This window comes from Eurosta solidaginis, chromosome X (assembly GCF_040869045.1).
Source record: "Eurosta solidaginis isolate ZX-2024a chromosome X, ASM4086904v1, whole genome shotgun sequence".
In the NCBI taxonomy this organism is placed as follows: domain Eukaryota; kingdom Metazoa; phylum Arthropoda; class Insecta; order Diptera; family Tephritidae; genus Eurosta; species Eurosta solidaginis.
In genome coordinates this window covers 71,698,480-71,725,583 of record NC_090324.1, presented here as the reverse complement: position 1 = coordinate 71,725,583, position 27,104 = coordinate 71,698,480, and the positions used below count along the sequence as shown (strand labels likewise).

At 44.2% G+C, this 27,104-nt stretch overlaps 1 protein-coding gene across 5 annotated transcripts in view; it reads right to left on the bottom strand.

Annotated features, from left to right (window-relative positions):
• Positions 1-26,590, bottom strand: part of anne (anne boleyn) — a 1,549,371-nt gene extending 1,522,781 nt beyond the window's left edge. Inside the window, exon 1 of one of the 5 annotated variants that reach the window (XM_067758047.1) lies at positions 26,361-26,590. Coding sequence is in view for 1 of the 5 variants with exons in the window: in XM_067758046.1 (XP_067614147.1) it covers positions 26,361-26,376 (16 nt within the window). In the remaining 4 variants the exon portion in view is untranslated. Of the gene's footprint in view, positions 1-19,313; positions 19,832-24,755; positions 24,868-26,360 lie in introns of those variants that run through there. The other 4 variants (XM_067758046.1, XM_067758049.1, XM_067758050.1 and 1 more) reach the window with 4 other exon arrangements.
• Positions 26,591-27,104: the final 514 nt, after the last annotated feature.

Genomic DNA, 27,104 nt, shown 5'->3' with positions numbered 1-27,104 from the left:
CGATGGAATCCAGAATATTAAATCATCTACCCATACTGATATTGACGGCTTATCGTCTTATCTTTTGAAAAATTGTTTGGCTCTGGCATTTCCCCTCCTTTTAATTTTCAACAAATCTTTAGAGTGCGGCGAATTTATTGATGCGTGGAAGATAACCTTCATCAGCCCTATTTTCAAGTGTGGTAGCAAGAAAAATGTCGCGAATTATAGGCCCATTGCAAAATTATCATCTGTTTCAAAATTATTCGAGTACATTGTGAAACAAAAAATGTACTTTGCTGTTAAACCTCTAATCACTGAAAATCAGCATGGTTTTATGGCCGGTAGATCCACTGTAACAAACCTATCTATTTTCTCTGATTTTTGCATTTCTTCTTTTAATGACCGTTGTCAAGTTGATACTGTGTACACCGACTTCTCAAAAGCATTTGATAAAGTTAGTCATTCTATCCTGATTTCTAAATTGACTCGCGTGGGCTTCCACTCGATGTTTTTATCATGGATTAAATCATACCTCCACCAGCGTAGCTGTGTTGTGGTTATTGACAATAACTCTTCAAACACATTCACAGCCACCTCCGGGGTGCCTCAAGGTAGCATACTTGGCCCATTACTTTCTGTAATTTTTATAAACGATATTTCCACCTGCTTCCAGCACTCTAATTTTCTATTATATGCTGATGACCTAAAGATTTTTAATACCATCGCAAACTCAGACGACGTGAGTAAAATGCAATCTGATTTAGATAACGTTGCTGTTTGGTGTCGTGCCAATAACTTGCCACTAAATGTTAGCAAATGCTTTCTTGTAAGCTTTTCTAAATCACGTGGCCTCATTCCCACTTCCTACTCTCTCGATGGTACCCACCTCTCAACTCTTAACGAGATAAAGGACTTGGGGGTTGTCTTCGATTCGAAATTTTCTTTCACGACTCATATAAATTCTACTATTGCTAAGGCGTATTCACTTCTGGCTTTTATTAGGCGTTCCTGCACAGACTTCACGGATCCCTCCACCCTCAAGTTATTGTTCACTGCACTAGTTCGTTCGAAGCTGGAATATGCCTGTTTTATTTGGAGGCCGTATCATGAATGCCATATTGTTAGGCTTGAACGTGTGCAGAAAGCGTTTGTTCGGTTCGCGCTGCGCTCGATGAACTTTTCTGAACCGATTCCATCTTATAAATCCAGCTGCTCACTTATCAAATTAGAGTCCCTGGAATTCAGAAGAACTGTCCTATCGCTCACGTTTGTTTATGACATCATTAATGGGGTAGTTGATGCACCTTGTCTCCCCAGGAGTCTCCAATTCCATGTCCCTATAAGGCCCCTTCGCAATATACCGATTTTCTATACGGATTGTGTCCGAACCCTCTATGCCTCAAACGCACCTTTGCTTAGAGCTATGACCGACTTTAATCGCATCTCTGATTATTCAGCTATTGATTTTGCTCTTTCTAAGTTTACTTTTAAAACAATACTTACTGATATCTTTTCAAACAGATAAATGTGCTGGTCAATCTCGTTATAGCATGTAAGTTTTATTGTGTCTATACTCAACTTATGTACTATACTATTAAATAATTATCTAATTTTAATTCAACATTGTTATCTAGTCTGTAAGGGCTTTAAATGCCATAGACTGAAATAAAGAAATATGAAAATAAGCAGTACAAATATTGCCAAGGAAATGCCATATGCAGAAGCTATGAAAAATAATAACAAAAAAGGTGAAGTGCCGCAGTTAAAAAAAGATGTAGCAATAATAGTGAAACCCAAATCAAAACAAACAGTGGAAAAAACTAAACAAGATTTAAACAGCAAAGTAGATCCTAAAAATTTAAAAATTTCGAATATCGCATCAAAAAGCAATGGTGTAATGCTAATTCTCAGTGAAAATAATGATGAACGTGAAAGAATAAAAAGAGCGATTGAAAATAATATTGGAAAAGATTACGAAATTAAGGTGCCAAACATGATTCGCCCAAGCTTAATTGTGAAAGGTGTAAATATTCAAGTTGATAATGCTGAGTTGATTGAGAGAATAAAAAAACAAAACGCTCACATAAGCGAAAGTGCATTAAAAGTTGTGAAGAAAGAAAACGAGGCAATAAAATAGTTTTTGACGTTATAATACAAGCTGATAAAGAGGACTTTTCAAAGATACTTGCTGCAGAACGAATTAATATTGGTTGGGAAAGATGTAAAGTGTACGATGCGATCAGTGTGCTTAGGTGTTATAAATGTAAAGGCTTTAACCACAAATCTGTGGAATGCAAAAATGAGGAAGCCTGTCACAAATGCCATGCCAGCCATAATTCAAAAACGTGTAATGAAATTCCCACAAATAAATGTTTAAATTGTATTAAAGCAAAGGAAAAGTTAAACCTGCCATTACACATAAATCATGATACATTTGACAAAGAATGTCTTTGCCATGTGAACAAATTGCAAAAAAGAAAAAGTAAGCTCGGGTATTAGCAATTAAAAAATTATGAGGCCATCAATCTAAAAGATAACATTAGGCAGCGAAAGTTGAAAAATAAAATAAAGTGCATATACCTTAATATAAACAGTATCACAGCCAATAAGGAAGAAGTTGAAAGAATGATAGAAGAAGAAGCTCCAAATTTTGTTTTTTGTACAGAGACTCATACCACAGAGAATATCAGTGATTCAGAGCTTAATATTGTTGGTTATAACCATGCAAGGTGTGATTCACACAGCCGACACACAGGTGGTGTATTGATATATATTCATAAATTGATTAGCTTCAAAGTAATATACAACAGTAATATAAACAATAATATGCGGTGTGTTGTGCTGAAAACAACGAGAAGCACAATTAAGTGGCAAATTGGTGTAGTATACCATTCACCGAATACAAGCGATGCTGAGTTCATTAGATCATGGGTGAAATGCTGGACGAATATTTTAATGAAAATGGAAACAATGTCATTATTGGTGATTTCAATATAAACATGAATGTAAGGTCAACTTACTCAAACCAGCTAAACCAAACATTCACATCAATGTCAATGAGACAGTTAATCAATTTTAATACAAGAATAACCGAATCATCACAAACCAAAATAGATCTTCTCTATAGCAATAGCGGTGATATCGAAATACAAAACTTAGAGAATCAGAGATTATCAGAACATGAAACAATTTGTATCAAACTGCCTGTACAAAAAAACAACAAAATGAGAGTGTATGATAACCGCTAATGCTGGGACAACTATACGGGGGAAAATTTATTTAATCATCTTAGGAATTATAATCTGGCCGAACTTACAAACTGTGACATCGATGAGAAAGTCATAGTCATAAATAACATATTGGAAGACGTAATGGATGCGATAATATTTGAAAAGCAGGTTCAAATCAAAATAATGAATCAAGTTGGCAAAGATATCAAACTCATGGGAGAATTACAATGTTATAAAACGACACTACAAAAGAGTAATCAAGTTTAAAAAGAAGAAATACATGGAGAATAAAATAGCAATCAACAGTAACAACCAAAGGCTGATGTGGAAATGTCTAAAAGATGTTGTAAATATGAACAACGAGAATTCTCAAATAAAACGAGTTTTTATAAACAACACTTATGTTGAGGAAGATTATGAAATTGAAGACAATTAAATCAGTTTTTATTGAAAGTATAAGAATAATACGTAGTAGTATTGAAACCATTATGCCAGTTGAAGCTGAGGTAGACATAAATAGAAATTTATTTGAACTTACAAATGTAAGTGTTGATCAGTTCTTGCGTACAGCGGCAACATTACAAAATAAATATGGTGGAAGAAAACTATTAACAGGTGTCGTTAAAGATAGTATGGTATACTTAGGATACTATTATACTAGCATAGTTAATGAAAGCTTTAATAGTGGTGTTTTTCCAGCATGCTGGAAAACGTCGACAATTATACCAGTTGAAAAAGTTAAAGGAACAGTAAAACCAGAAGAAGTACGGCCAATAAATACGTTACCTAGCGATGAAAAAATAATAGAGAAAATTGTAAAAGAACAGCTGCTAGAATATGTAAATAAATATGAAATTATTATTAGCGAGCAATCAGGGTTTAGATCAAAACACTCCTGTGAAACCGCACTGAACATGGCGATAGCAGAGTGGAAAGAAGGAATGTCTTGCAAACTGTAACAGTCGCAGTTTTTCTTGACCTTAAAAGAGCTTTTGAAACTATTGATAAAGATATGATGTTCAGGAAATTATATAACATCGGCATCCGAAATACAGCTTTAAAGTGGTTCAGAAGCTACCTGGCAGGAAGAAAACAGAGAACTTTAATTAGGAACGTGACATCTCCTGAAATAGAAGTTGAAATAGGTTTACCACAGGGATCAGTACTAGCCGCTATTCTGTTCATAATATACATAAATGATATTAAAACTTGTTTGAGTCACTGTAAAATAAGACTATTTGCAGATGATGCATTGTTGACGATAAGCTGTCCATCCGTAACTGAGGCCATATCAAAAGTACAAGCGGATATAGACTCTGTATATAAATGGCTATGTCAAAACAAGCTCAAAATTAATATTGAGAAAACAAAATGGATGGTTATGAGTAAAATACACTCAGGAGTTGACAATGTAACCCTAAAAATAGCAAATATCCCATTAGAAAGAATAAACCAAATAAAATACTTAGGAGTTATAATAGATGAAAGATTAAAGTTTGATGAGCATCTTAAATATGTAGAGGGGAAAGTTTCAAAGAAGATAGGTTTTATGATACGGACGTGCAAGCACATAAGCCGCTACTATAAAACAATGGTTTATAAGTCTATCGTTGAACCTCATTTTATATATTGCCCAACGATTCTATTTACAATAGCTGATTCAAGGATAAATACGTTGCAGAAAAAACAAAATATTATACTTTGAAATTCATACACAACATGAAATTAAGAAACCTACCAAATTATCTAAATGATCGTGTAAAATACAACAACGATGTCCATAACTATAACACAAGAAACAAAAATAATTTCCACTTGCCAATTGTAAAATCCGAATTTGATAAAAAGAGTATATATTTTGAGGGATTAAGAGAATACAATGTACTTCCTAGGGACTTAAAAGATTGTAAAAATATGAAAGAGTTCAAGAGGCTATTATATTATATTATACCAAAATATTGTAAAGGAGTACCTATTAGGTAAAAAAGAAATACATTTTATAACTCAAAATTAATTATGCAAAATCCAAAGACTGTATAATGTATAAATGTGATCTCATAGATTTAATCTAAGTCTTAAGACTGTAATAAATAAAATAACTAACTCACTAAAACACGTATGGTAGGAAGCTGTCACAGTTCGCCAGATATCTCAATCGTGAGCGCAGAACTCGTAAACTGTGTCAACTGGCAGCCGATGGTAACATTGGCATCCGACGACCTGCATATACTTATTTCGCTCGAGCGTACCGCCGACTTCATCGTCACCGAAAAACGCACTTTCATAAACTTCAAAAAAGGAAAGTGGCAAGAATATAAATCTTTTACAGACAACCTCTTTGCTGCCCTCCCTATCCCGACTGATGCCCGCCAAGGGGAGCGTGCCTTCCGTAAGGTCATTGAATCCGCCTAGGCACGTTTCATTCCCGCCAGGAGAATTCCCGAAATCCGGCCCACTTCCCGGCGGAGGCCGCAAACTTAGCGAGAGAACGTGGCCTTAGGTTGTTGTTGTTGTAGCAATGCTCGCCCCGCCTAATAGCCCCGACCGATCACAAATTGTCATCAATATCCTCTAACGGGTGTCCAAGGAAACTTGCAGTTTCAACAGGGGTGGACCATAAGGAAAGGGGTGTTAGAGGCGTTGGTTCCACATTACAATTGAAGAGATGTTTGGTGTCATGTGGGGACACATTGCAAGCGGGGCATACATTTTGTATGTCGGGGTTGATTCTGGATAGGTAAGAGTTTAACCTGTTACAGTATCCAGAACGAAGTTGAGCAAGAGTGACACGCGTTTCCCAGGTTTCTGGGTATTCAACAGGAACTGTTTGGTCAGCATCTCATTTCTCTCCCTGATGGGGAGAATTCTCGCCTCATTATGCAGATGGTGTTCTGGGGACATAAGAAGACAGCCCGTGGCGATTCTGAGAGCAGTATTTTGGCAGGCCTGTAGTTTCTTCCAGTGGGTGATTTTTAGGCTTGGCGAACATATGGGTGACGCGTAGCACGTAATAGGCTGGCTAATTGCTTTGTATGTAGTCATGAGCGTTTCTTTATCTTTTCCTCAAGTACTGCCAGCGAGGGATTTGAAGATTTTGTTACGGCTCTGAATTCTCGGAACAATTGCGGCTGCGTGCTCACCAAAATGTAGATCCTGATCAAACGTCACACCCAAGATTTTGGGGTGTAGGACAGTCGGTAGCGTAGTGCCATCGACGTGGATGTTCAAAATGGTCGACAGTTGGGGCGTCCATGTTGTAAATAAGGTCGCGGAAGATTTTGTCGGTGATAATGCCAGGTTTCGCGAGGCGAAAAAACTGAAGAGATCAGGTACGTATCCGTTTATTTTATTGCATAGCGAATCGATCTTTGGGCCTGGGCCTGTGGCCATTATTGTGCAGTCATCGGCGTAGGAAACGATTGTGACTCCTTCCGGTGGTGAATGTAGCTTAGATATGTAGAAATTAAACAAAAGTGGGGATAGGACACCACCCTGTGGCACCCCTTGTTTAATTCTCCTTGGATTTGATGTTTCGTTTCTAAATTGCACCGATGCCTGCCGACCACCCAGATAGTTTGCGGTCCACCTTTTAAGACATGGGGGAAGGGTAGACCCTTCCAGGTCTTGCAGTAACGAGCCATGGTTGACCGTATCAAAAGCTTATAAGACAGCTTGATCCAGGCGACCCCCAAATAAGGGATATAAGCCAACGCATCAGATTGCTTGTGGACGAACACAAGCGGGCGAAATGGGAGGAGCACCTAAGAGGTTGTAACCTCTTTACCGGTGTGGGTAAACTTTGGTCCACCGTAAAGTCTCTATCGAATCCGACTAAGCACAAAGACAAAGTTTCCATCGCCTTTGGCGACAAAGTGCTGTCGGACGCGAAAAATTGCGCGAGCGCTTTCTGCCGACAATATATAATGCATCCTACGGTCGACAAAGATAGACGGAGAGCCAACAGACACGCACATAAACACAAATTCAGCGCGTCACCAATCACCATCACCGCTAAAGAGGTTGAGGACGCCATTGGTCGCGCTAAACCATCCAAAGCAGTGGGCCCAGACGGCATAGCCATGCCGATGCTTAAAAGCCTAGGGAAAGAGGGTTTCAAATATTTAGCGCTTGTCTTCAACCTGTCTCTTTCCACCTTTGTCATACCCGAGAAATGGAAAATGGCCAAGGTGGTCCCGCTACTAAAGCCTGGGAAACCAGCTAACATAGGAGAGTCGTATCGTCCGATATCTCTCCTATCGCCAGTAGCAAAGACGCTTGAAGCCATTTTGCTCCCTTATTTCCAAGCAAATGTGCAGCTAGCCTCTCATCAGCATGGCTTCAGAAAACTCCATAGCACTACCACCGCGCTAAATGCCATTAGCACCCAGATAAATTGCGGTTTAAATCAATACCCCCACCATAGAACAGTACTCGTAGCGCTAGACCTATCAAAAGCTTTTGATGCGGTCAACCATGGCTCGTTACTGCAAGACCTGGAAGGGTCTACCCTTCCCCCATGTCTTAAAAGGTGGACTGCAAATTATCTAGGTGGTCGGCAGGCATCGGTGCAATTTAGAAACGAAACATCAAAACCCAGGAGAATTAAACAAGGGGTGCCACAGGGTGGTGTTCTATCCCCACTTTTGTTTAATTTCTACATATCTAAGCTACCTTCACCACCGGAAGGAGTCACAATCGTTTCCTACGCCGATGAGTGCACAATAATGGCCACAGGTCCAGGCCCAAAGATCGATGAGCTATGCAATAAAATAAACGGCTACCTCCCTGATCTCTCCAGTTTTTCGCCTCGCAAAACCTGGCATTATCACCGACTAAATCTTCCGCGACCTTATTTACAACACGCACGCCCCAAATGTCGACCATTTTGAACATCCACATCGATGGCACTACGCTACCGACTGTCCTGCACCCCAAAATCTTGGGTGTGACGTTTGATCAGGACCTACATTGTGGTGAGCACGCATCCGCATCTGTTCCGAGAATTCAGAGCCGTAACAAAATCCTCAAATCCCTCGCTGCAGAACCTGGGGAAAAGATAAAGAAACGCTCATGACTACATACAAATCAATTAGCCAGCCGATTACGTGCTACTCGTCACCCATATGGTCGCCAAGCCTAAAAATTACCCACTGGAAGCTACAGGCCTGCCAAAATACTGCTCTCAGAATTGCCACGGGCTGTCTTCTTATGTCCCCAGAACACCATCTGCATAATGAGGCGAGAATACTCCCCATCAGGGATAGAAATGAGATGCTGACCAAACAGTTCCTGTTGAATACCCAGAAACCTGAGCATCCCAACAGACATCTGATTGATGAACCAGCACCGCCTAGGGGCTTAAGGAGTCATCTCCGTAAGCACTTTGAGGAAATACGGCACCTGAGAACCCAGCCGTATGAAGCGAAAAAACACAAGCAGGTCCTTGGTGAACTCCATAAACAGGCGTCGGACCTTTATGCCGGGAATTCCCCGGTGAATCCAGTACTTAAAGAAAAGTATCCAAAACTCGCGGAAGAGGAACGCATACTCCCCAGGGAAACGCGTGTCACTCTTGCTCAACATCGTTCTGGATACTGTAACAGGTTAAACTCTTACCTATCCAGAATCAACCCCGACATACAAAATGTATGCCCCGCTTGCAATGTGTCCCAACATGACACCAACCATCTCTTTAATTGTAATGTGGAACCAACGCCTCTAACACCCTATCCTTATGATCCACCCCTGTTGAAACAGCAAGTTTCCTTGGACTACCGTTAGAGGATATTGATGAAAATTTGTGATCGGTCGCGGCTGTTAGGTGGGGCGAAGCATTGCTACAACAACAACAACAACAACAACACCAACAACAACAACAACAGTATTTTCCGCCTTCGGATTATTGCCGTCGAGGTCAATACGCGTCTTTTGACACATCACTCTACATTTTGGACGCGTATTAGCAGTGTCATGATTATTGTTCTCAGGTCAATACGTCGTCTTTTGACTCCTCTCTCGATATTTTTGGTAGCGTATTAGCAGTCGACCCCTCAACTAGACTTTTACCCGCAAAAATACTATGGATTCCACCCTCGGTTACGGAGGGACCCACGGGTCATTTTTCGGGGTTTTCGTTAATATCGCGTTAAATTCGTTAAAGACGCGTCTTCACATCAGTATTAATAATTCGAAGGTGGAAAATAAAAATTTTTACTCGTTCAAAAGATATTAAAAAACCGAAAAGTAACCCGCGGGTCCCTCCGGAACCGGGGGTGGTATCCATAGTATTTTTAGTAGTAGTGCAGTTTAGGGGCCCCACCCTAAAGTTGGGCCAAGATTTCCGAGTGAGGTATCAAAAGATGCGCATTAATCTCGAGAACAATAATCCGAAGGCGGAACGGAAAATTTGTATATCTGTCCGGAGATATTTGCAGTTGAAGTTGGCGATTTCCATGTGGTTGTTGTTGTGGTTGTACCCACAAAAAAAATTGTGCATCACCGTAGCGGTAGCCACGGTTATACCACACACAGCGCGACCAAAGGCCGCCAATGCAGAAAGGTGTTCTGCGCAAAAATACTATGGATCCCACCCCCGGTTTCGGAAGTACCCGCGGGTCTTTTTTCGGGTTTTCATTAATATCTTTTGAACGGGTAAAAAAAGTTAACTTCCGCTTTCGGATCCTTGATCTAGACGTGAATACGCGTCTTTTGATACCTCACTTAAAAAAAGGCCCAATTTTAGGTTGGGGCCCCTAAGCTGCACAATTACCCACCTTTCTGTGTTGGCGGCCTTCGGCCGCGCTTATAAAAAATTACCCTGGGTAGGTCCAACACCGGTTTAGAGACCAAAACTATATCCGCGCAAAACACTTATGTTCACAATTTTTTTGTGGGTACGACAACAACAACGACACCTGAGAACACAGCCGTATGAAGCCAAAAACACAAGCAGGTACTCACTGACTCCACAAACAGGCGTCGGACCTCTATGTCAGGAATTGCCCGGTGAATCCTGTACTCAAAGAACAATACCCTAGGCTTGAAGAAGAGGAACGCACATTCCCTAGGGAAACGCCCGTCACTCTAGCTCAACTTGGTGTTGTTGTTGTAGCAACGCTTCGCCCCACCTAACAGCCGCGACCGATCACAAATTGTCATCAATATCCTCTAACGTCCAAGGAAACTTGCCGTTTCAACAGGGGTGGACCATAAGGATAGGGGTGTTAGAGGCGTTGGTTCCACATTACAATTAAAGAGATGGTTGGTGTCATGTGGGGACACATTGCAAGTGGGGCATACATTTTGTATGTCGGGGTTGATTCTGGATAGGTAAGAGTTTAACCTGTTACAGTATCCAGATGGTGTTCTGGGGACATAAGAAGACAGCCCGTGGCGATTCTGAGAGCAGTATTTTGGCAGGCCTGTAGTTTCTTCCAGTGGGTAATTTTTAGGCTTGGCGACCATATGGGTGACGCGTAGCACGTAATCGGCTGGTTAATTGCTTTGTATGTAGTCATGAGCGTTTCTTTATCTTTTCCCCAGGTACTGCCAGCGAGGGATTTGAGGATTTTGTTACGGCTCCGAATGCTCGGAAAAATTGCGGCTGCGTGCTCACCAAAATGTAGAGCCTGATCAAACGTCACACCCAAGATTTTGGGGTGTAGGACAGTCGGTAGCGTAGGTAGCGGAAGATTTAATCGGTGATAATGCCAGGTTTCGCGAGGCGAAACTGGAGATATCAGGGAGGTAGCCGTTTATTTTATTGCATAGCCCATCGATCTTTGGGCCTGGGTCTGTGGCCTTTATTGTGCAGTCATCGGCGTAGGAAACGATTGTGACTCCTTCCGGTGGTGAAGGTAGCTTAGATATGTAGAAATTAAACAAAAGTGGGGATAGGACACCACCCTGTGGCACCCGTTATTTAATTCTCCTTGGTTTTGATGTTTCGTTTCTAACCGATGCCTGCCGACCACCCAGATAATTTGTGGTCCACCTTTTAAGACATGGGGGAAGGGTAGACCCTTCCAGGTCTTGCTGTAACGAGCCATGGTTGACCGTATCAAAAGCTTTTGATAGGTCTAGCACTACGAGTACTGTTCTATGGTGGGGGTATTGATTTAAACCGCAATTTATCTGGGTGATAATGGCATTTAGCGCGGTGGTAGTGCTATGGAGTTTTCTGAAGCCATGCTGATGAGAGGCTAGCTGCAAATTTCCTTGGAAATAAGGGAGCAAAATAGCTTCAAGCGTCTTTGCTACTGGCGATAGGAGAGATATCGGACGATACGACTCTCCGATGTTAGCTGGTTTCCCAGGCTTTAGTAGCGGGACCACCTTGGCCATTTCCCATTTCTCGGGTATGACAAAGGTGGAAAGAGACAGGTTGAAGTCATGCGCTAAATATTTGAAACCCTCTTTCCCTAGGCTTTTAAGCATCGTCTGGGCCCACTGCTTTGGATGGTTTAGCGCGACCAATGGCGTCCTCAACCTCTTTAGCGGTGATGGTGATTGGTGACGCGCTGAATTTGTGTTTATGTGCGTGTCTATTATTATTATTATTATTATTATTATTATTATTACTATTATTAGCTTCTTTATTTAGCCGTAGCTATTTAAAACTTTCAGGTACAGTTTAGTAATTCAAAATCGGTAAACTTAGCAATAGCTAATTGGCTCATTGTGAGCTAAAATGTTCTCTAATATGATATATTATCAGTCTTTTAAATACATTAATATTTCTTTCGTTTTTTATATTGCTTGGCAATTCATTAAAAAGTTTTAGGCCTTTATACATTAAAACATTTTGTGCCTTATTGGATTTATAAAATTTAATTCTAAAATCATTCTTGTTCCTTAAGCCGTAGGGTTGCACAGCTCCTACATATGCTATTTGGCTCATTAAGTACTTTGGTAGTAGGTGATATTTCATTTTAAACACAAAAAGAAGTACGTTCATAATTGTTCTTTGATTGATATTTAACCATTTCAGAGTTTCTAACATATATGTGATTGGTGTCAGCCTATTACATAATAGTATGCACCGCATCCCTTTGTTTTGTAGTTTTTGCAGCCGGTTTTTCATCTGTGTGGATCCCAGGAATAAAATGGTCGAACAGTATTCAAAATGTGGCTTGATCATTACATTAAATACCTTTACTGCGCTGTTGATAGGTATATTTTTGCGAATTCTTCGGAAAAATGCAATTTTTTCGAGATTTTACTGCAGATATAATCTATATGCTTATCGAAATTTAATTTTTTGTCGATGACAATGCCGAGATATTTAATTTCGTTAACTTTATCTATTATTTCATCATTAACTATAATATTATTGGCCCTCCATCTATCTTTGTCGACCGTAGAATGCATTATATATTGTCGGCAGAAAGCGCTCGCGCATTTTTTCGCATCCGACAGCACTTTGTCGCCAAAGGCGATGGAAACTTTGTCTTTGTGCTTAGTCGGATTCGATAGGGACTTTACGGTGGACCAAAGTTTACCCACACCGGTAGAGAGGTTACAACCTCTTAGGTGCTCCTCCCATTTCGCCCGCTTGTGTTCGTCCACAAGCAATTTGATGCGTTGATTTATATCCCTTACTTGTGGGTCGCCTGGTTCAAGCTGTCTTATAAGGTCACGTTCTCTCGCTAAGTTTGCGGCCTCCGCCGGGAAGCGGGGCCGGATTTCGGGAATTATCCCGGCGGGAATGAAACGTACCGAGGCGGATTCAATGACCTTACGGCTTCCCAAGGCAGTCGGTTCTATGTACCGGAGCGACTCGGGATTTTTCCCGACCAAGGACTGTCATTTCAGTGTGACCCCATCTAATTTGTTTCGTCCCTCCCACAAATTGTCATCCTCCCAGCAGCTCCTTGCAGCAGGACTGCTCTATATTCTCTTACTCCGGGAAGGCATCGAATCCAATCCGGGTCCGTCTCCTGACCCCGGTCCTGAGAAATGGTTTTGCTGCATCTGCCGGAAAAGAATCTTTTTAGGACGGTCATACTCTGTTCAGTGTGTCTCGTGCAAGGGATGGTTGCATCGGACAGGTTGTTCTGGGCTTGATCCCAAAACCCGACGTCCACGTAACTTTTATAAATCTTTTGTGGCTCCTTGCTGTTCACGCCCAAGGGCGTCCCGTAGTCTACGCCTTAGCGCCCCCCCACTACCTTCCAGCAGCCCCGCTGCTCAGCAAGCCACAACAAGTACCCGCTGCTGCTCGCGCCCCACGGCGCCAACAACTCAAACAGCTGGTACCACTCATAACTACTACCTTCGTAGTAGAGTTGGAAGCAATGCTGAGCATCAGCCCCTGCCCCCGTCTTCTCCCCCCCCCCCCCCCCCTCCCCTCTTTTCCGGAAGCAATCGTGCAGGTCAGGGAAACAGACTCTTAGTCCCTACCTCCGTTTGCACCGTCTGCCAGCACAGAATATATAGGTTTGCGACATCCGCCCAATGCAGCTCCTGCCTTGGGTGGTGCCACTTTCCCAGATGTTCTGGTCTCCGCGACGGCAACCCCCCGACGATTTCATCGCGCCATGTTGCCAGGTCGCAAACCCAAATCATCCGGGTACCCCAATGCTTGCCCAAGGACGCCCAGTCCCAGGGCCACAACATCAATTGCGTCCTGGCCTTCCACAACCCAGGCGTAGTCACCCGTCGCTTACCCCCAGAGTGGCGACGTCTCCCCTTATGCACTTCAGAATCCTGCAGTTAAACTGTAATGGACTAACTGGGAAGATTACGGAGATAGTCGATTTCATGAAGCGGCACAACATCCGCATTGCTGAGATTCAAGAGACTAAACTCACAGCAAGATCTGCATTGCAGACCTGCTCTGGGTATAACGTCCACAGGAAAGACCGCGAGAGCGGAAATGGAGGCGGTCTCGCGTTTATCATACACCACTCTGTGCAATATTATATATTTGATCCTAGCATCGACCGCAGGGACAATGTCTTAGAACGTCAAGGCCTATATGTCCGGTCAGGCGATGCAAACCTAGAAATCATCAAAATCTACATCCCTCCTGCCACCTGTTGCCCCAGTGGATACCGCCCTAATATCAGGGCCTTACTCACTGGCAACAATCGCATTATCTTGGGTGATTTCAATGCCCATCATGATCTATGGCATTCAAACTTGCGGGCGGACAGTAGGGATGAGATATTGGCGGATCAAATAGAAGAAACGACGTTCTGCACAATAAACGGAGACGCCCCCACACGTCTGGTAGGAAGCTGTCACAGCTCGGCAGATATCTCAATCGTTAGCGCAGAACTCGTAAACTGCGTCAACTGGCAGCCGATGGTAACATTGGCATCCGACCACCTGCCCATACTTATTGCGCTTGAGCGTACCGCCGACTTCATCGTCACTGAAAAACGCACTTTCATAAGCTTCAAAAAAGGAAAGTTGGAAGAATATAAATCCTTTACAGACAGCCGCTTTGCTGCCCTCCCTATCCCGACTGATGCCCGCAAAGGGGAGCGTGCCTTCCGTAAGGTCATTAAATCCGCCTCGGCACATTTCATTCCCGCCGGGAGAATTCCCGAAATCCGGCCCCACTTCCCGGCGGAGGCCGCAAACTTAGCGAGAGAACGTGACCTTATAAGACAGCTTGATCCAGGCGACCCCCAAATAAGGGATATAAACCAACGCATCAGATTGCTTCTGGATGAACACAAGCGGGCGAAATGGGAGGAGCACCTAAGAGGTTGTAACCTCTCTACCGGTGTAGGTAAACTTTGGTCCACCGTAAGGTCCCTATCGAATCCGACTAAGCACAAAGACAAAGTTTCCATCGCCCTTGGCGACAAAGTGCTGTCGGACGCGAAAAAATGCGCGAGCGCTTTCTGCCGACAATATATTATGCATCCTACGGTCGACAAAGATAGAAGGAGAGCCAATAGACACGCACATAAACACAAATTCAGCGCGTCACCAATCACCATCACCGCTAAAGAGGTTGAGGACGCCATTGGTCGTGCTAAACCATCCAAAGCAGTAGGCCCAGACGGCATAGCCATGCCGATGCTTAAAAGCCTAGGGAAAGAGGGTTTCAAATATTTAGCGCATGTCTTCAATCTGTCTCTTTCCACCTTTGTCATACCTGAGAAATGGAAAATGGCCAAGGTGGTTCCGCTACTAAAGCCTGGGAAACCAGCTAACATAGGTGAGTCGTATCGTCCGATATCTCTCTTATCGCCAGTGGCAAAGACGCTTGAAGCCATTTTGCTCCCTTATTTCCAAGCAAATTTGCAGCTAGCCCCTCATCAGCATGGCTTCAGAAAACTCCATAGCACTACCACCGCGCTAAATGCCATTAGCACTCAGATAAATTGCGGTTTAAATCAATACCCCCACCATAGAACAGTACTCGTAGCGCTAGATCTATCAAAAGCTTTCGATACGGTCAACCATGGCTCGTTACTGCAGGACCTGGAAGGGTCTACCCTTCCCCCATGTCTTAAAAGGTGGACCGCAAATTATCTGGGTGGTCGGCAGGCATCCGTGCAATTTAGAAACGAAGCATCAAAACCAAGGAGAATTAAACAAGGGGTGCCACAGGGTGGTGTCCTATCCCCACTTTTGTTTAATTTCTACATATCTAAGCTACCTTCACCACCGGAAGGAGTCACAATCATTTCCTACGCCGATGATTGCACAATAATGGCCACAGGCCCAGGCCCAAAGATCGATCCGCTATGCAATAAAATAAACGGCTACCTCCCTGATCTCTCCAGTTTTTTCGCCTCGCGAAACCTGGCATTATCACCGACTAAATCTTCCGCGACCTTATTTACAACATGGACGCCCCAAGCGTCGACCATTTTGAACATCCACGTCGATGGCACTACGCTACCGACTGTCCTACACCCTAAAATCTTGGGTGTGACGTTTGATCAGGGTCTAAATTTTGGTGAGCACGCAGCCGCAATTGTTCCGAGAATTCAGAGCCGTAACAAAATCCTCAAATCCCTCGCTGGCAGTACTTGGGGAAAAGTTAAGAAACGCTCATGACTATATACAAAGCAATTAGCCAGCCGATTACGTGCTACGCGTCACCCATATGGTCGCCAAGCCTAAAAATCACCCACTGGAAGAAACTACAGGCCTGCCAAAATACTGCTCTCAGAATCGCCACGGGCTGACTTCTTATGTCCCCAGAACACCATCCATTATGCAGATGCGAGCATACTCCCCATCAGGGAGAGAAATGAGATGCTGACCAAACAGTTCCTGTTGAATACCCAGAAACCTGGGCATCCCAACAGACATCTGATTGATGAACCAGCACCGCCTAGGGGCTTAAGGAGTCATCTCCGTAAGCATTTTGAGGAAATACGGCACCTGAGAACCCAGCCGTATGAAGTGAAAAAACACGCTTCCCAAGGCAGTCGGTTCTATGTACCGGAGCGACTCGGGATTTTTCCCGACCAAGGACTGTCATTTCAGTATGACCCCATCTAATTTGTTTCGTCCCTCCCACAAATTGTCATCCTCCCAGCAGCTCCTTGCAGCAGGACTGCTCCATATTCTCTTACTCCGGGAAGACATCGAATCCAATCCGGGTCCGTCTCCTGACCCCGGTCCTGAGAAATGGTTTTGCTGCATCTGCCGGAAAAGAATCTTTTTAGGACGGTCATACTCTGTTCAGTGTGTCTCGTGCAAGGGATGGTTGCATCGGACAGGTTGTTCTGGGCTTGATCCCAAAACCCGACGTCCACGTAACTTTTATAAATCTTTTGTGGCTCCTTGCTGTTCACGCCCAAGGGCGTCCCGTAGTCTACGTCTGAGCGCCCCCCCCCCTACCTTCCAGCAGCCCCGCTGCTCAGCAAGCCACAACAAGTACCCGCTGCTGCTCGCGCCCCACGGCGCCAACAACTCAAACAGCTTCTACCACTCGTAACTACAATCTTCGTTGTAGAGTCGGAAGCAATGCTGAGCAGCAGCCCCTGCCCCCGTCTTCTCCCCCGGCAGCAATCGTGTAGGTCAGGGAAACAGACTCTTAGTCCCTACCTCCGTTTGCACCGTTTGCCAGCACAGAATATATATGTTTGCGACATCCGCCCAATGCAGCTCCTGCCTTGGGTGGTGCCACTTCCCTAGATGTTCTGGTCTCCGCGTCGGCAACCTCCCGACGGGTTTCATCGCGCCATGTTGCCAGGCCGCAAACCCAAATCATCCGGGTACCCCAATGCTTGCCCAAGGACGCCCAGTCCTAGGGCCACAACAGCAATTGCGTCCTGGCCTTCCCCAACCCAGGCGTAGTCACCCGTCACTTACCCCCGGAGTGGCGACGTCTCCCCTTATGCACTTCAGAATTCTGCAGTTAAACTGTAATGGACTAACTGGGAAGATTACGGAGATAGTCGATTTCATGAAGCGGGTTAGGGGATCAGAATATACCCACGGTAGGTATGCCTGTCGTAAGAGGCGACTAAAATACCAGATTCAAAGGGCTGTGTAGCGCAACCTTTTAGGTTGCCAGCGCAATATATAGCTTCTCCAAACCCAATTGTCAACCTCACCTATCCGCGGCGAATCCTGTTTCACTAACAGACGAGGCTCTGGCGACCCCAAGCTCCTCATGGAAATTGGGGGTAGGGAGGGAGGGAATGGCCTGAAGGTTTAATGTGGCCACATAAATCGTTCCCGAGATGGTCGGGCTAGCACCTTAATGGTGCTGTGGTACCGGAGCGTACCGGATTTGTATCCGGCAAAGGACCATCACATCGATAACACTCCCCAAAGCCTTCGGGGAGCAACCTTATCGCTACAACAACAACAACAACAACATGAAGCGGCACAACATCCGCATTGCTGCGATTCAAGAGACTAAACTCACAGCAAGATCTGCATTGCAGACCTGGTCTGGGTATAACGTCCACAGGAAAGACCGCGAAAGCGGAAATGGAGGCGGTCTCGAGTTTATCATACACCACTCTGTGCAATATTGTATATTTGATCCTGGCATCGACCGCAGGGACAATGGCTTAGAACGTCAAGGCCTATCTGTCCGGTCAGGCGATGCAAACCTAGAAATCATCAACATCTACATCCCTCCTGCCACCTGTTGCCCCAGTGGATACCGCCCTAATATCAGGGCCTTACTCACTGGCAACAATCGCATTATCTTAGGCGATTTCAATGCCCATCATGATCTATGGCATTCAAACTTGCGGGCAGACAGTAGGGGTGAGATGTTTACGGATCAAATAGAAGAAACGACGTTCTGCACAATAAACGGAGACGCCCCCACACGTATGGTAGGAAGCTGTCACAGCTCGCCAGATATCTCAATCGTGAGCGCAGAACTCGTAAACTGCGTCAACTGGCAGCCGATGGTAACATTGGCATCCGACCACCCGCCCATACTTATTTCGCATGAGCGTAACGCCGACTTCATCGTCACGGAAAAACGCACTTTCATAAACTTCAAAAATGGGAAGAATATAAATCCTTTACAGACAGCCGCCTAGCTGCCCTCCCTATCCCGACTGATGCCCGCCAAGGGGAGCGTGCCTTCCGTGAGGTCATTTAATCCGCCTCGGCACATTTCATTCCCGCCGGGAGAATTCCCGAAATCCGGCCCCACTTCCCGGCGGAGGCCGCAAACTTAGCGAGAGAACGTGACCTTATAAGACAGCTTGACCCAGGCGACCCCCAAATAAGGGATATAAACCAACGCATCAGATTGCTTGTAGATGAACACAAGCGGGCGAAATGAGAGGAGCACCTAAGAGGTTGTAACCTCTCTACCGGTGTGGGTAAACTTTGGTCCACCGTAAAGTCCCTATCGAATCCGACTAAGCACAAAGACAAAGTTTCCATCGCCTTTGGCGACAAAGTGCTGTCGGACGCGAAAAAATGCGCGAGCGCTTTATGCCGACAATATATAATGCATCCTACGGTCGACAAAGATAGACGGAGAGCCAATAGACGCGCACATAAACACAAATTCCGCGCGTCACAATCACCATCACCGCTAAAGAGGTTGAGGACGCCATTGGTCGTGCTAAACCATCCAAAGCAGTGGGCCCAGACGGCATAGCCATGCCGATGCTTAAAAACCTAGGTAGTTAATTGGAGACTTACCCGAATATTTTGGGTACCGCTTGGTGAAGGTGCTGATGACTATTCGGACGTCTGATGATGGCTTCGCTTTGGATGGCGATTTGGATGGTGTTGTGTCGAATGTGTCCCTTAGGTGGGGCGCAAACTTTCTTCAGCTAGTTTCTTCTTGCCACTTACCAAGTGTGACCACGTATAGGTGTACGAACGCTTGTGATGATCCTTGCACAGATCGATTGCAAGCCAAGTAGAGCACAGCAGGAGTGACGTTGGGTTAGGACACTTGGAACTGGATTTTTTCCCTTTGGACAAACGAAACTCACTTTCACTTTCCTTTGGAATTTTCACACCGGACACAAGTGTGTGAATTTATTTAACTAATGTGTTAATTACATACAAAATTTAATTGTGCTGCTAAATTTGCAGATATCAACATACAGCTTATTCACTTTTATTTGTTCCCTGAAGCTTTTCTTCATTCGCGAAAGGATAGATATGGCGATGCGGCAACCAAACCACGATTACTTTAGCAGAAAACGCTGATGATTTCCACAAATTAAAGGTGATAAATTTACAAATTGTGTTAGCCGGAAAAAAGTATATTGATTTTGCGAAATGGAAAAAAATTTACAAGCTGCGATGCTTTGCACGATATAATAATAAATCACAAAGTTGTTAATTAGCGCACAAACTGAGTAAATCGCGAAGTTATTAATTCGCATAAAAAACAGAAGTAACTTTTGCAAAACTGTGCTGAAATTGCTAAGATGACAATAATAATAATAATTTAGCAAGGGTACAAAAGGTGGTGGTTTTCTGACAGGTCGGCGATCATGCCATATCGCCATTCTGTACTTGCGGCGAATTGAACTTGGTGTATTTTCGCGGTGGAGGCTGCCACACGTCCATGAGGAAACCCAATAGGGAATTTAAGGGTAAATACAATTCATTGATTTTGTGGGTAGTTCAATATAAAAAATATAATTCAATAATCGAATACAATCCAAGATACGGGATATATATACATTCATAGAGCTACGTATAAAAAAGGAGAGAGATGGGACAGTTGACAGCCTACACCGCGTAAACACTAGGGAAAGAGGGGTTCAAATATTTAGCACATGTCTTCAATCTGTCTCTTTCCACCTTTGTCATACCTGAGAAATGGAAAATGGCCAAGGTGGTCCCGCTACTAAAGCCTGGGAAACCAGCTAACATAGGTGAGTCGTATCGTCCGTATCTCTCCTATCGCCAGTGGCAAAGACGCTTGAAGCCATTCTGCTCCCTTATTTCCAAGCAAATTTGCAGCTAGCCCCTCATCAGCATGGCTTCAGAAAACTCCATAGCACTACCACCGCGCTGAATGCCATTAGCACCCAGATAAATTGCGGTTTAAATCAATACCCCCACCATAGAACAGTACTCGTAGCGCTAGACCTATCAAAAGCTTTTGATACGGTCAACCATGGCTCGTTACTGCAGGACCTGGAAGGGTCTACCCTTCCCCCATGTCTTAAAAGGTGGACCGCAAATTTTCTGGGTGGTCGGCAGGCATCGGTGCAATTTAGAAACGAAACATCAAAACCAAGGAGAATTAAACAGGGGGTGCCACAGGGTGGTGTCCTATCCCCACTTTTGTTTAATTTCTACATATCTAAGCTACCTTCACCACCGGAAGGAGTCACAATCGTTTCCTACGCCGATGACTGCACAATAATGGCCACAGGCCCAGGCCCAAAGATCGATGCGCTATGCAATAAAATAAACGGCTACCTCCCTGATCTCTCCAGTTTTTTCGCCTCGCGAAACCTGGCATTATCACCGACTAAATCTTCCGCGACCTTATTTACAACATGGACGCCCCAAATGTCGACCATTTTGAACATCCACGTCGATGGCACTACGCTACCGACTGTCCCGACACCCCAAAATCTTGGGTGTGACGTTTGATCAGGATCTACATTTTGGTGAGCACGCAGCCGCAATTGTTCCGAGAATTCAGAGCCGTAACAAAATCCTCAAATCCCTCGCTGGCAGTACATGGGGAAAAGATAAAGTAACGCTCATGACTACATACAAAGCAATTAGCCAGCCGATTACGTGCTACGCGTCGCCCATATGGTCGCCAAGCCTAAAAATCACCCACTGGAAGAAACTACAGGCCTGCCAAAATACTGCTCTCAGAATCGCCACGGGCTGTCTTCTTAAGTCCCCAGAACACCATCTGCATAATGAGGCGAGAATACTCCCCATCAGGGAGAGAAATGAGATGCTGACCAAACAGTTCCTGTTGAATACCCAGAAACCTGGGCATCCCAACAGACATCTGATTGATGAACCAGCACCGCCTAGGGGCTTAAGGAGTCATCTCCGTAAGCATTTTGAGGAAATACGGCACCTGAGAACCCAGCCGTATGAAGTGAAAAAACACAAGCAGGTCCTTGGTGAACTCCATAAACAGGCGTCGGACCTTTATGCCGGGAATTGCCCGATGAATCCAGTACTTAACGAAAATTATCCAAAACTTGCAGAAGAGGAACGCATACTCCCCAGGGAAACGCGTGTCACTCTTGCTCAACTTCGTTCTGGATACTGTAACAGGCTAAACTCTTACCTATCCAGAATCAACCCTGACATACAAAATGTATGCCCCGCTTGCAATGTGTCCCCACATGACACCAACCATCTCTTCAATTGTAATGTGGAACCAACGCCTCTAACACCCCTTTCCTTATGGTCCACCCCTGCTGAAACGGCAAGTTTCCTTGGACTCCCGTTAGAGGATACTGATGACAATTTGTGATCGGTCGCGGCTATTAGGTGGGGCGAGCATTGCTACAACAACAACAAGTGAAAAAACACAAGCAAGTGCTTGGTGAACGAAAATTATCCAAAACTTGCGGAAGAGGAACGCATACTCCCCAGGGAAACGCGTGTCACTCTTGCTCAACTTCGTTCTGGATACTGTAACAGGTTAAACCCTTACCTATCCAGATTCAACCCCGACATACAAAATGTATGCCCCGCTTGCAACGTGTCCCCACATGACACCAACCATCTCTTCAATTGTAATGTGGAACCAACGCCTCTAACACCCCTTTCCTTATAGTCCACCCCTGTTGAAACGGAAAGTTTCCTTGGACTCCCGTTAGAGGATATTGATGGCAATTTGTGATCGGTCGCGGCTATTAGGTGGGGCGAGCATTGCTACAACAACAACAACCTTACGGAAGGCACGCTTCCCTTGGCGGGCATCAGTCGGGATAGGGAGGGCAGCAAAGAGGTTGTCTGTAAATGATTTATATTCTTCCCACTTTCCTTTTTTGAAATTTATGAAAGTGCGTTCTTCGGTGACGATGAAGTCGGCGGTACGTTCGAGCGAAATAAGTATATGCAGGTGGTCGGATGCCAATGTTACCATCGGCTGCCAGTTGACGCAGTTTACGAGTTCTGCGCTCACGATTGAGATATATGGCGGACTGTGACAGCTTCCTACCAGACGTGTGAGGGCGTCTCCGTTTATTGTGCAGAACGTCGTTTCTTCTATTTGATCCGCCAATATCTCATCCCTACTGTCCGCCCGCAAGTTTGAATGCCATAGATCATGATGGGCATTGAAATCACCCAAGATAATGCGATTGTTGCCAGTGAGTAAGGCCCTGATATTAGGGCGGTATCCACTGGGGCAACAGGTGGCAGGAGGGATGTAGATTTTGATGATTTCTAGGTTTGCATCGCCTGACCGGACAGATAGGCCTTGACGTTCTAAGACATTGTCCCTGCGGTCGATGCCAGGATCAAATATATAATATAACACAGAGTGGTGTATGATAAACGCGAGACCGCCTCCATTTCCGCTCTCGCGGTCTTTCCTGTGGACGTTATACCCAGAGCAGGTCTGCAATGCAGATCTTGCTGTGAGTTTAGTCTCTTGAATCGCAGCGATGCGGATGTTGTGGGGGGCTTAGGCGTAGACTACGGGACCCCCTTGGGCGTGAACAGCAAGGAGCCACAAAAGATTTATAAAAGTTACGTGGACGTCGGGTTTTGGGATCAAGCCCAGAACAACCTGTCCGATGCAACCAACCCTTACACGAGACACACTGAACAGAGTATGACCGTCCTAAAAAGATTCTTTTCCGGAGCAGTCCTGCTGCAAGGAGCTGCTGGGAGGATGACAATTTGTGGGAGGGACGCAACAAATTAAATGGGGTTACACTGAAATGACAGTCCTTAGTCGGGAAAAATCCCGAGTCGTTCCGGTACATAGAAACGACTGCCTTGGGAAGCATTTAGCTCAACTTCGATCTGGATACTGTAACAGGTTAAACTCTTACCTATCCAGAATCAACCCCCGAATCAGTGTCATGCTGTCGTAGAAAGGTGTTCTACGCAAAAATACTATGGGTCCCACTCCCGGTCTCGGAGCACTAAAAAGCTAAAAATTTTTGAACGAACTAAAATTAGTATTTTCCGCCTTCGGATTATTGCCGTCGAGGTCAATACGCATCTTTTGCTCCTCTCTCGATATCTTTGGTAGCGTATTAGCAGTCGACCCCTCAACTAGACTTTTACCCGCAAAAATACTATGGATTCCACCCTCGGTTTCGGAGGGACCCACGGGTAATTTTTCAGTTTTTCGTTAATATCTTTTGAACGACTTAAAATTCCGCCTTCGGATTATTAATACTGATGTCAAAACGCGTCGTTTGACACCTCCCTCGATATGTTTGGACGCGTATTAGCAGTGTCATGCTGTCCTATAGAATTACCCTTTTTCTTATTTATTTACGTAAATATTTTGGGTAATAGTCTAGTTGAGGGGTCGACTGCTACTATGCGTCAAAAACTATCGAGAGAGATGTCAAAAGACGCGTATTAATCTCGAGAACAATAATCCGCAGGCGGAAAAGATCAAAAGATTTTAACGAAAAAGCGAAAAAAGACCCGCGGGTACCTCCGAAACCGGGGGTGGGATCCATAGTATTTTTGCGCAGAACACCTTTTACGGTGGCTACCGCCACGGTGATGCACAATTTTTTTGGAAATAGTCTAGTTGAGGGTCAACTGCTAATAGGCCACCAAAAATATCGAGAGGTGTCAAACGACGCGTCTTGACATCAGTATTAATAATCCGAAGGCGAAACGTCCACCGTAAAGTCCCTATCGAATCCGACTAAGCACAAAGACAAAGTTTCCATCGCCTTTGGCGATAGAGTGCTGTCGGATGCGAAAAAATGCGCGAGCGCTTTCTGCCGACAATATATAATGCATTCTACGGTCGACAAAGATAGACGGAGGGCCAACAGACACGCACATAAACACAAATTCAGCGCGTCACCAATCACCATCACCGCTAAAGAGGTTGAGGACGCCATTGGTCACGCTAAACCATCCAAAGCAGTGGGCCCAGACGGCATAGCTATGCCGATGCTTTAAAACCTAGGTAGTTAATTGGAGACTTACCCGAATATTTTGGGTGCCGCTTGGTGATGGTGCTGATGACTATTCGGACGTCTGATGATGGCTTCGCTTTGGATGGTGTTGATGGGTCCCTCCGAAACCGGGGGTGGGATCCATAGTATTTTTGCGCAGAACACCTTTTACGGTGGCTACCGCCACGGTGATGCACAATTTTTTTGGAAATAGTCTAGTTGAGGGTGACTGCTAATACGCTACCAAACGTCGCGTCTTGACATCAGTATTAATAATCCGAAGGCGGAAAATAAAAATACTGCGTCGTTCAAAAGATATTAACGAAAAACCGAAAAAAGAGCCGCGGGTACCTCCGAAACCGGGGGTGGGATCCATAGTATTTTTGCGCAGAACACCTTTCTGAGTTGGCGGCCTTCGGCTGCGGTATTAAAAAATAAGGTAGTAGTCCAGTTTACGGTACCCACCCTTAAGTTGGGCCAAGATTTTCGAGTGAGGTATCAAAAGATACGTATTAATCTCGAGATTAATAATCCGAAGGCGGAACGGAAAAATTTTATCTCTGTCCGGAGATATGGTAATAGTCTAGTTGAGGGGTCGACTGCTAATACGCTACCAAAAATATCGAGAGAGGTGTCAAACGACGCGTCTTGCCATCAGTATTAATAATCCGATGGCGGAAAATAAAAATTTTAACGCGTTCAAAAGATATTAACGAAAAACCGAAAAAAGACCCACGGGTACCTCCGAAACCGGGGGTCGGATCCATAGTATTTTAGCGCAGAACACCTTTCTGCGTTGGCGGCCTTCGGCCGAGCTTATAAAAAATAACCCTGGGCTACACCATGCCAAGTCCGGGTGTGTGGTATAACCGTGGCTATCGCCACGGTGATGTCCTTCTGCGTAGTACACCCTTCTGCGCAGCACCTCAAATAATATTACACTACAATTATTAAAAGTGTTTTGCAAAAACAAAATACATTAATCAATTTTACAACAACCACATGGAAATCGCCAACTTCAACTGCAAATATCTCCGGACAGAGATAAAATTTTTCTTTTCTGCCTTCGGATTATTGTTCTCGAGACTAATACCCGTCTTTTGACACCTCACTAGATATTTTTGGTAGCGTATTAGCAGTCGACCCCTCAACTAGACTATTACCCAGTATTAATAATCCGATGGCGGAAAATAAAAATATTAACTCGTTCAAAAGATATTAACGAAAAACCGAAAAAAGACCCGCGAGTACCTCCGAAACCGGGGGTCGGATCCATAGTATTTTTGCGCAGAACACCTTTCTGCGTTGGCGGCCTTCGGCCGCGCTTATAAAAAATAACCCTGGGCTACGCCATGCCAAGTCCGGGTGTGTGGTATAACCGTGGCTACCGCCACGGTGATGGACAATTTTTTTTGTGGGTACAAACACAACAACAACCACATGCAAATCGCCAACTTCAACTGCATATATCTCCGGACAGAGATAAAATTTTTCTTTTCCGCCATCGGATTAGTGTTCTCGAGATTAATACGCGTCTTTTGACACCTCTCTCGATATTTTTGGTAGCGTATTAGCAGTCGACCCCTCAACTAGACTATTACCAACCGTTGCAACAAATCTTTAACCTGGCACCTACCTAATATATAACACATATCTTTTCACTTATTAAATTTGTTAAGTAAATCGAGATGCCATTAAAGAAGACCCTACTACACCTTAAAAAATAAAATCCCGCAGAAAATCGGTGTAAACTAGAACTACCATGTAGAGGTGGAAAACTATCGATAGTACGGACTATCGATATACACCGATAGTATCGATGGGCACTACCCTACAAGACAGGTACCCGTTACCTAATCGATTACTTAATCGGGGGTTCTAAAAATCACAAAATTATCATCCGCAACTCTAGGAAACTCTTATGCGGTAGTTACCCACGAACGTACGTAGAAAAAACGTGTCAGCTGACACGACCTATCTTATGAGTGTGCAATGTAAACGAAAACTCACCGACGTGCAACGCCCGTACGTACGTAGCCCGGAACGTAGAAATCAAAACAATTTTGATTTTTTCCGTAGGAACGTGTCAGCTGATCGCTCTCTCACTAGACAGAGTTGCCTAGTAAACTTTTGTGCGCTAATTTTTGACCGTTTGCAATTTTATGCAAAAACGCCTATTTAAATTTTGAAAAATTGTGAAAATAATTCGAAATAATTATGTAAAAGTGCTGATTATAAATATTTAATCTATTTATACTTATTTAATAGTATTCCGGCCTTTTACAATATCAAAAATTAAATTGGAAAAAGTTGATGTTTCCATAAGCATACATGCAAAATGGTCAATGGCAACAGTGCTTATCTGTAAACAATACACACG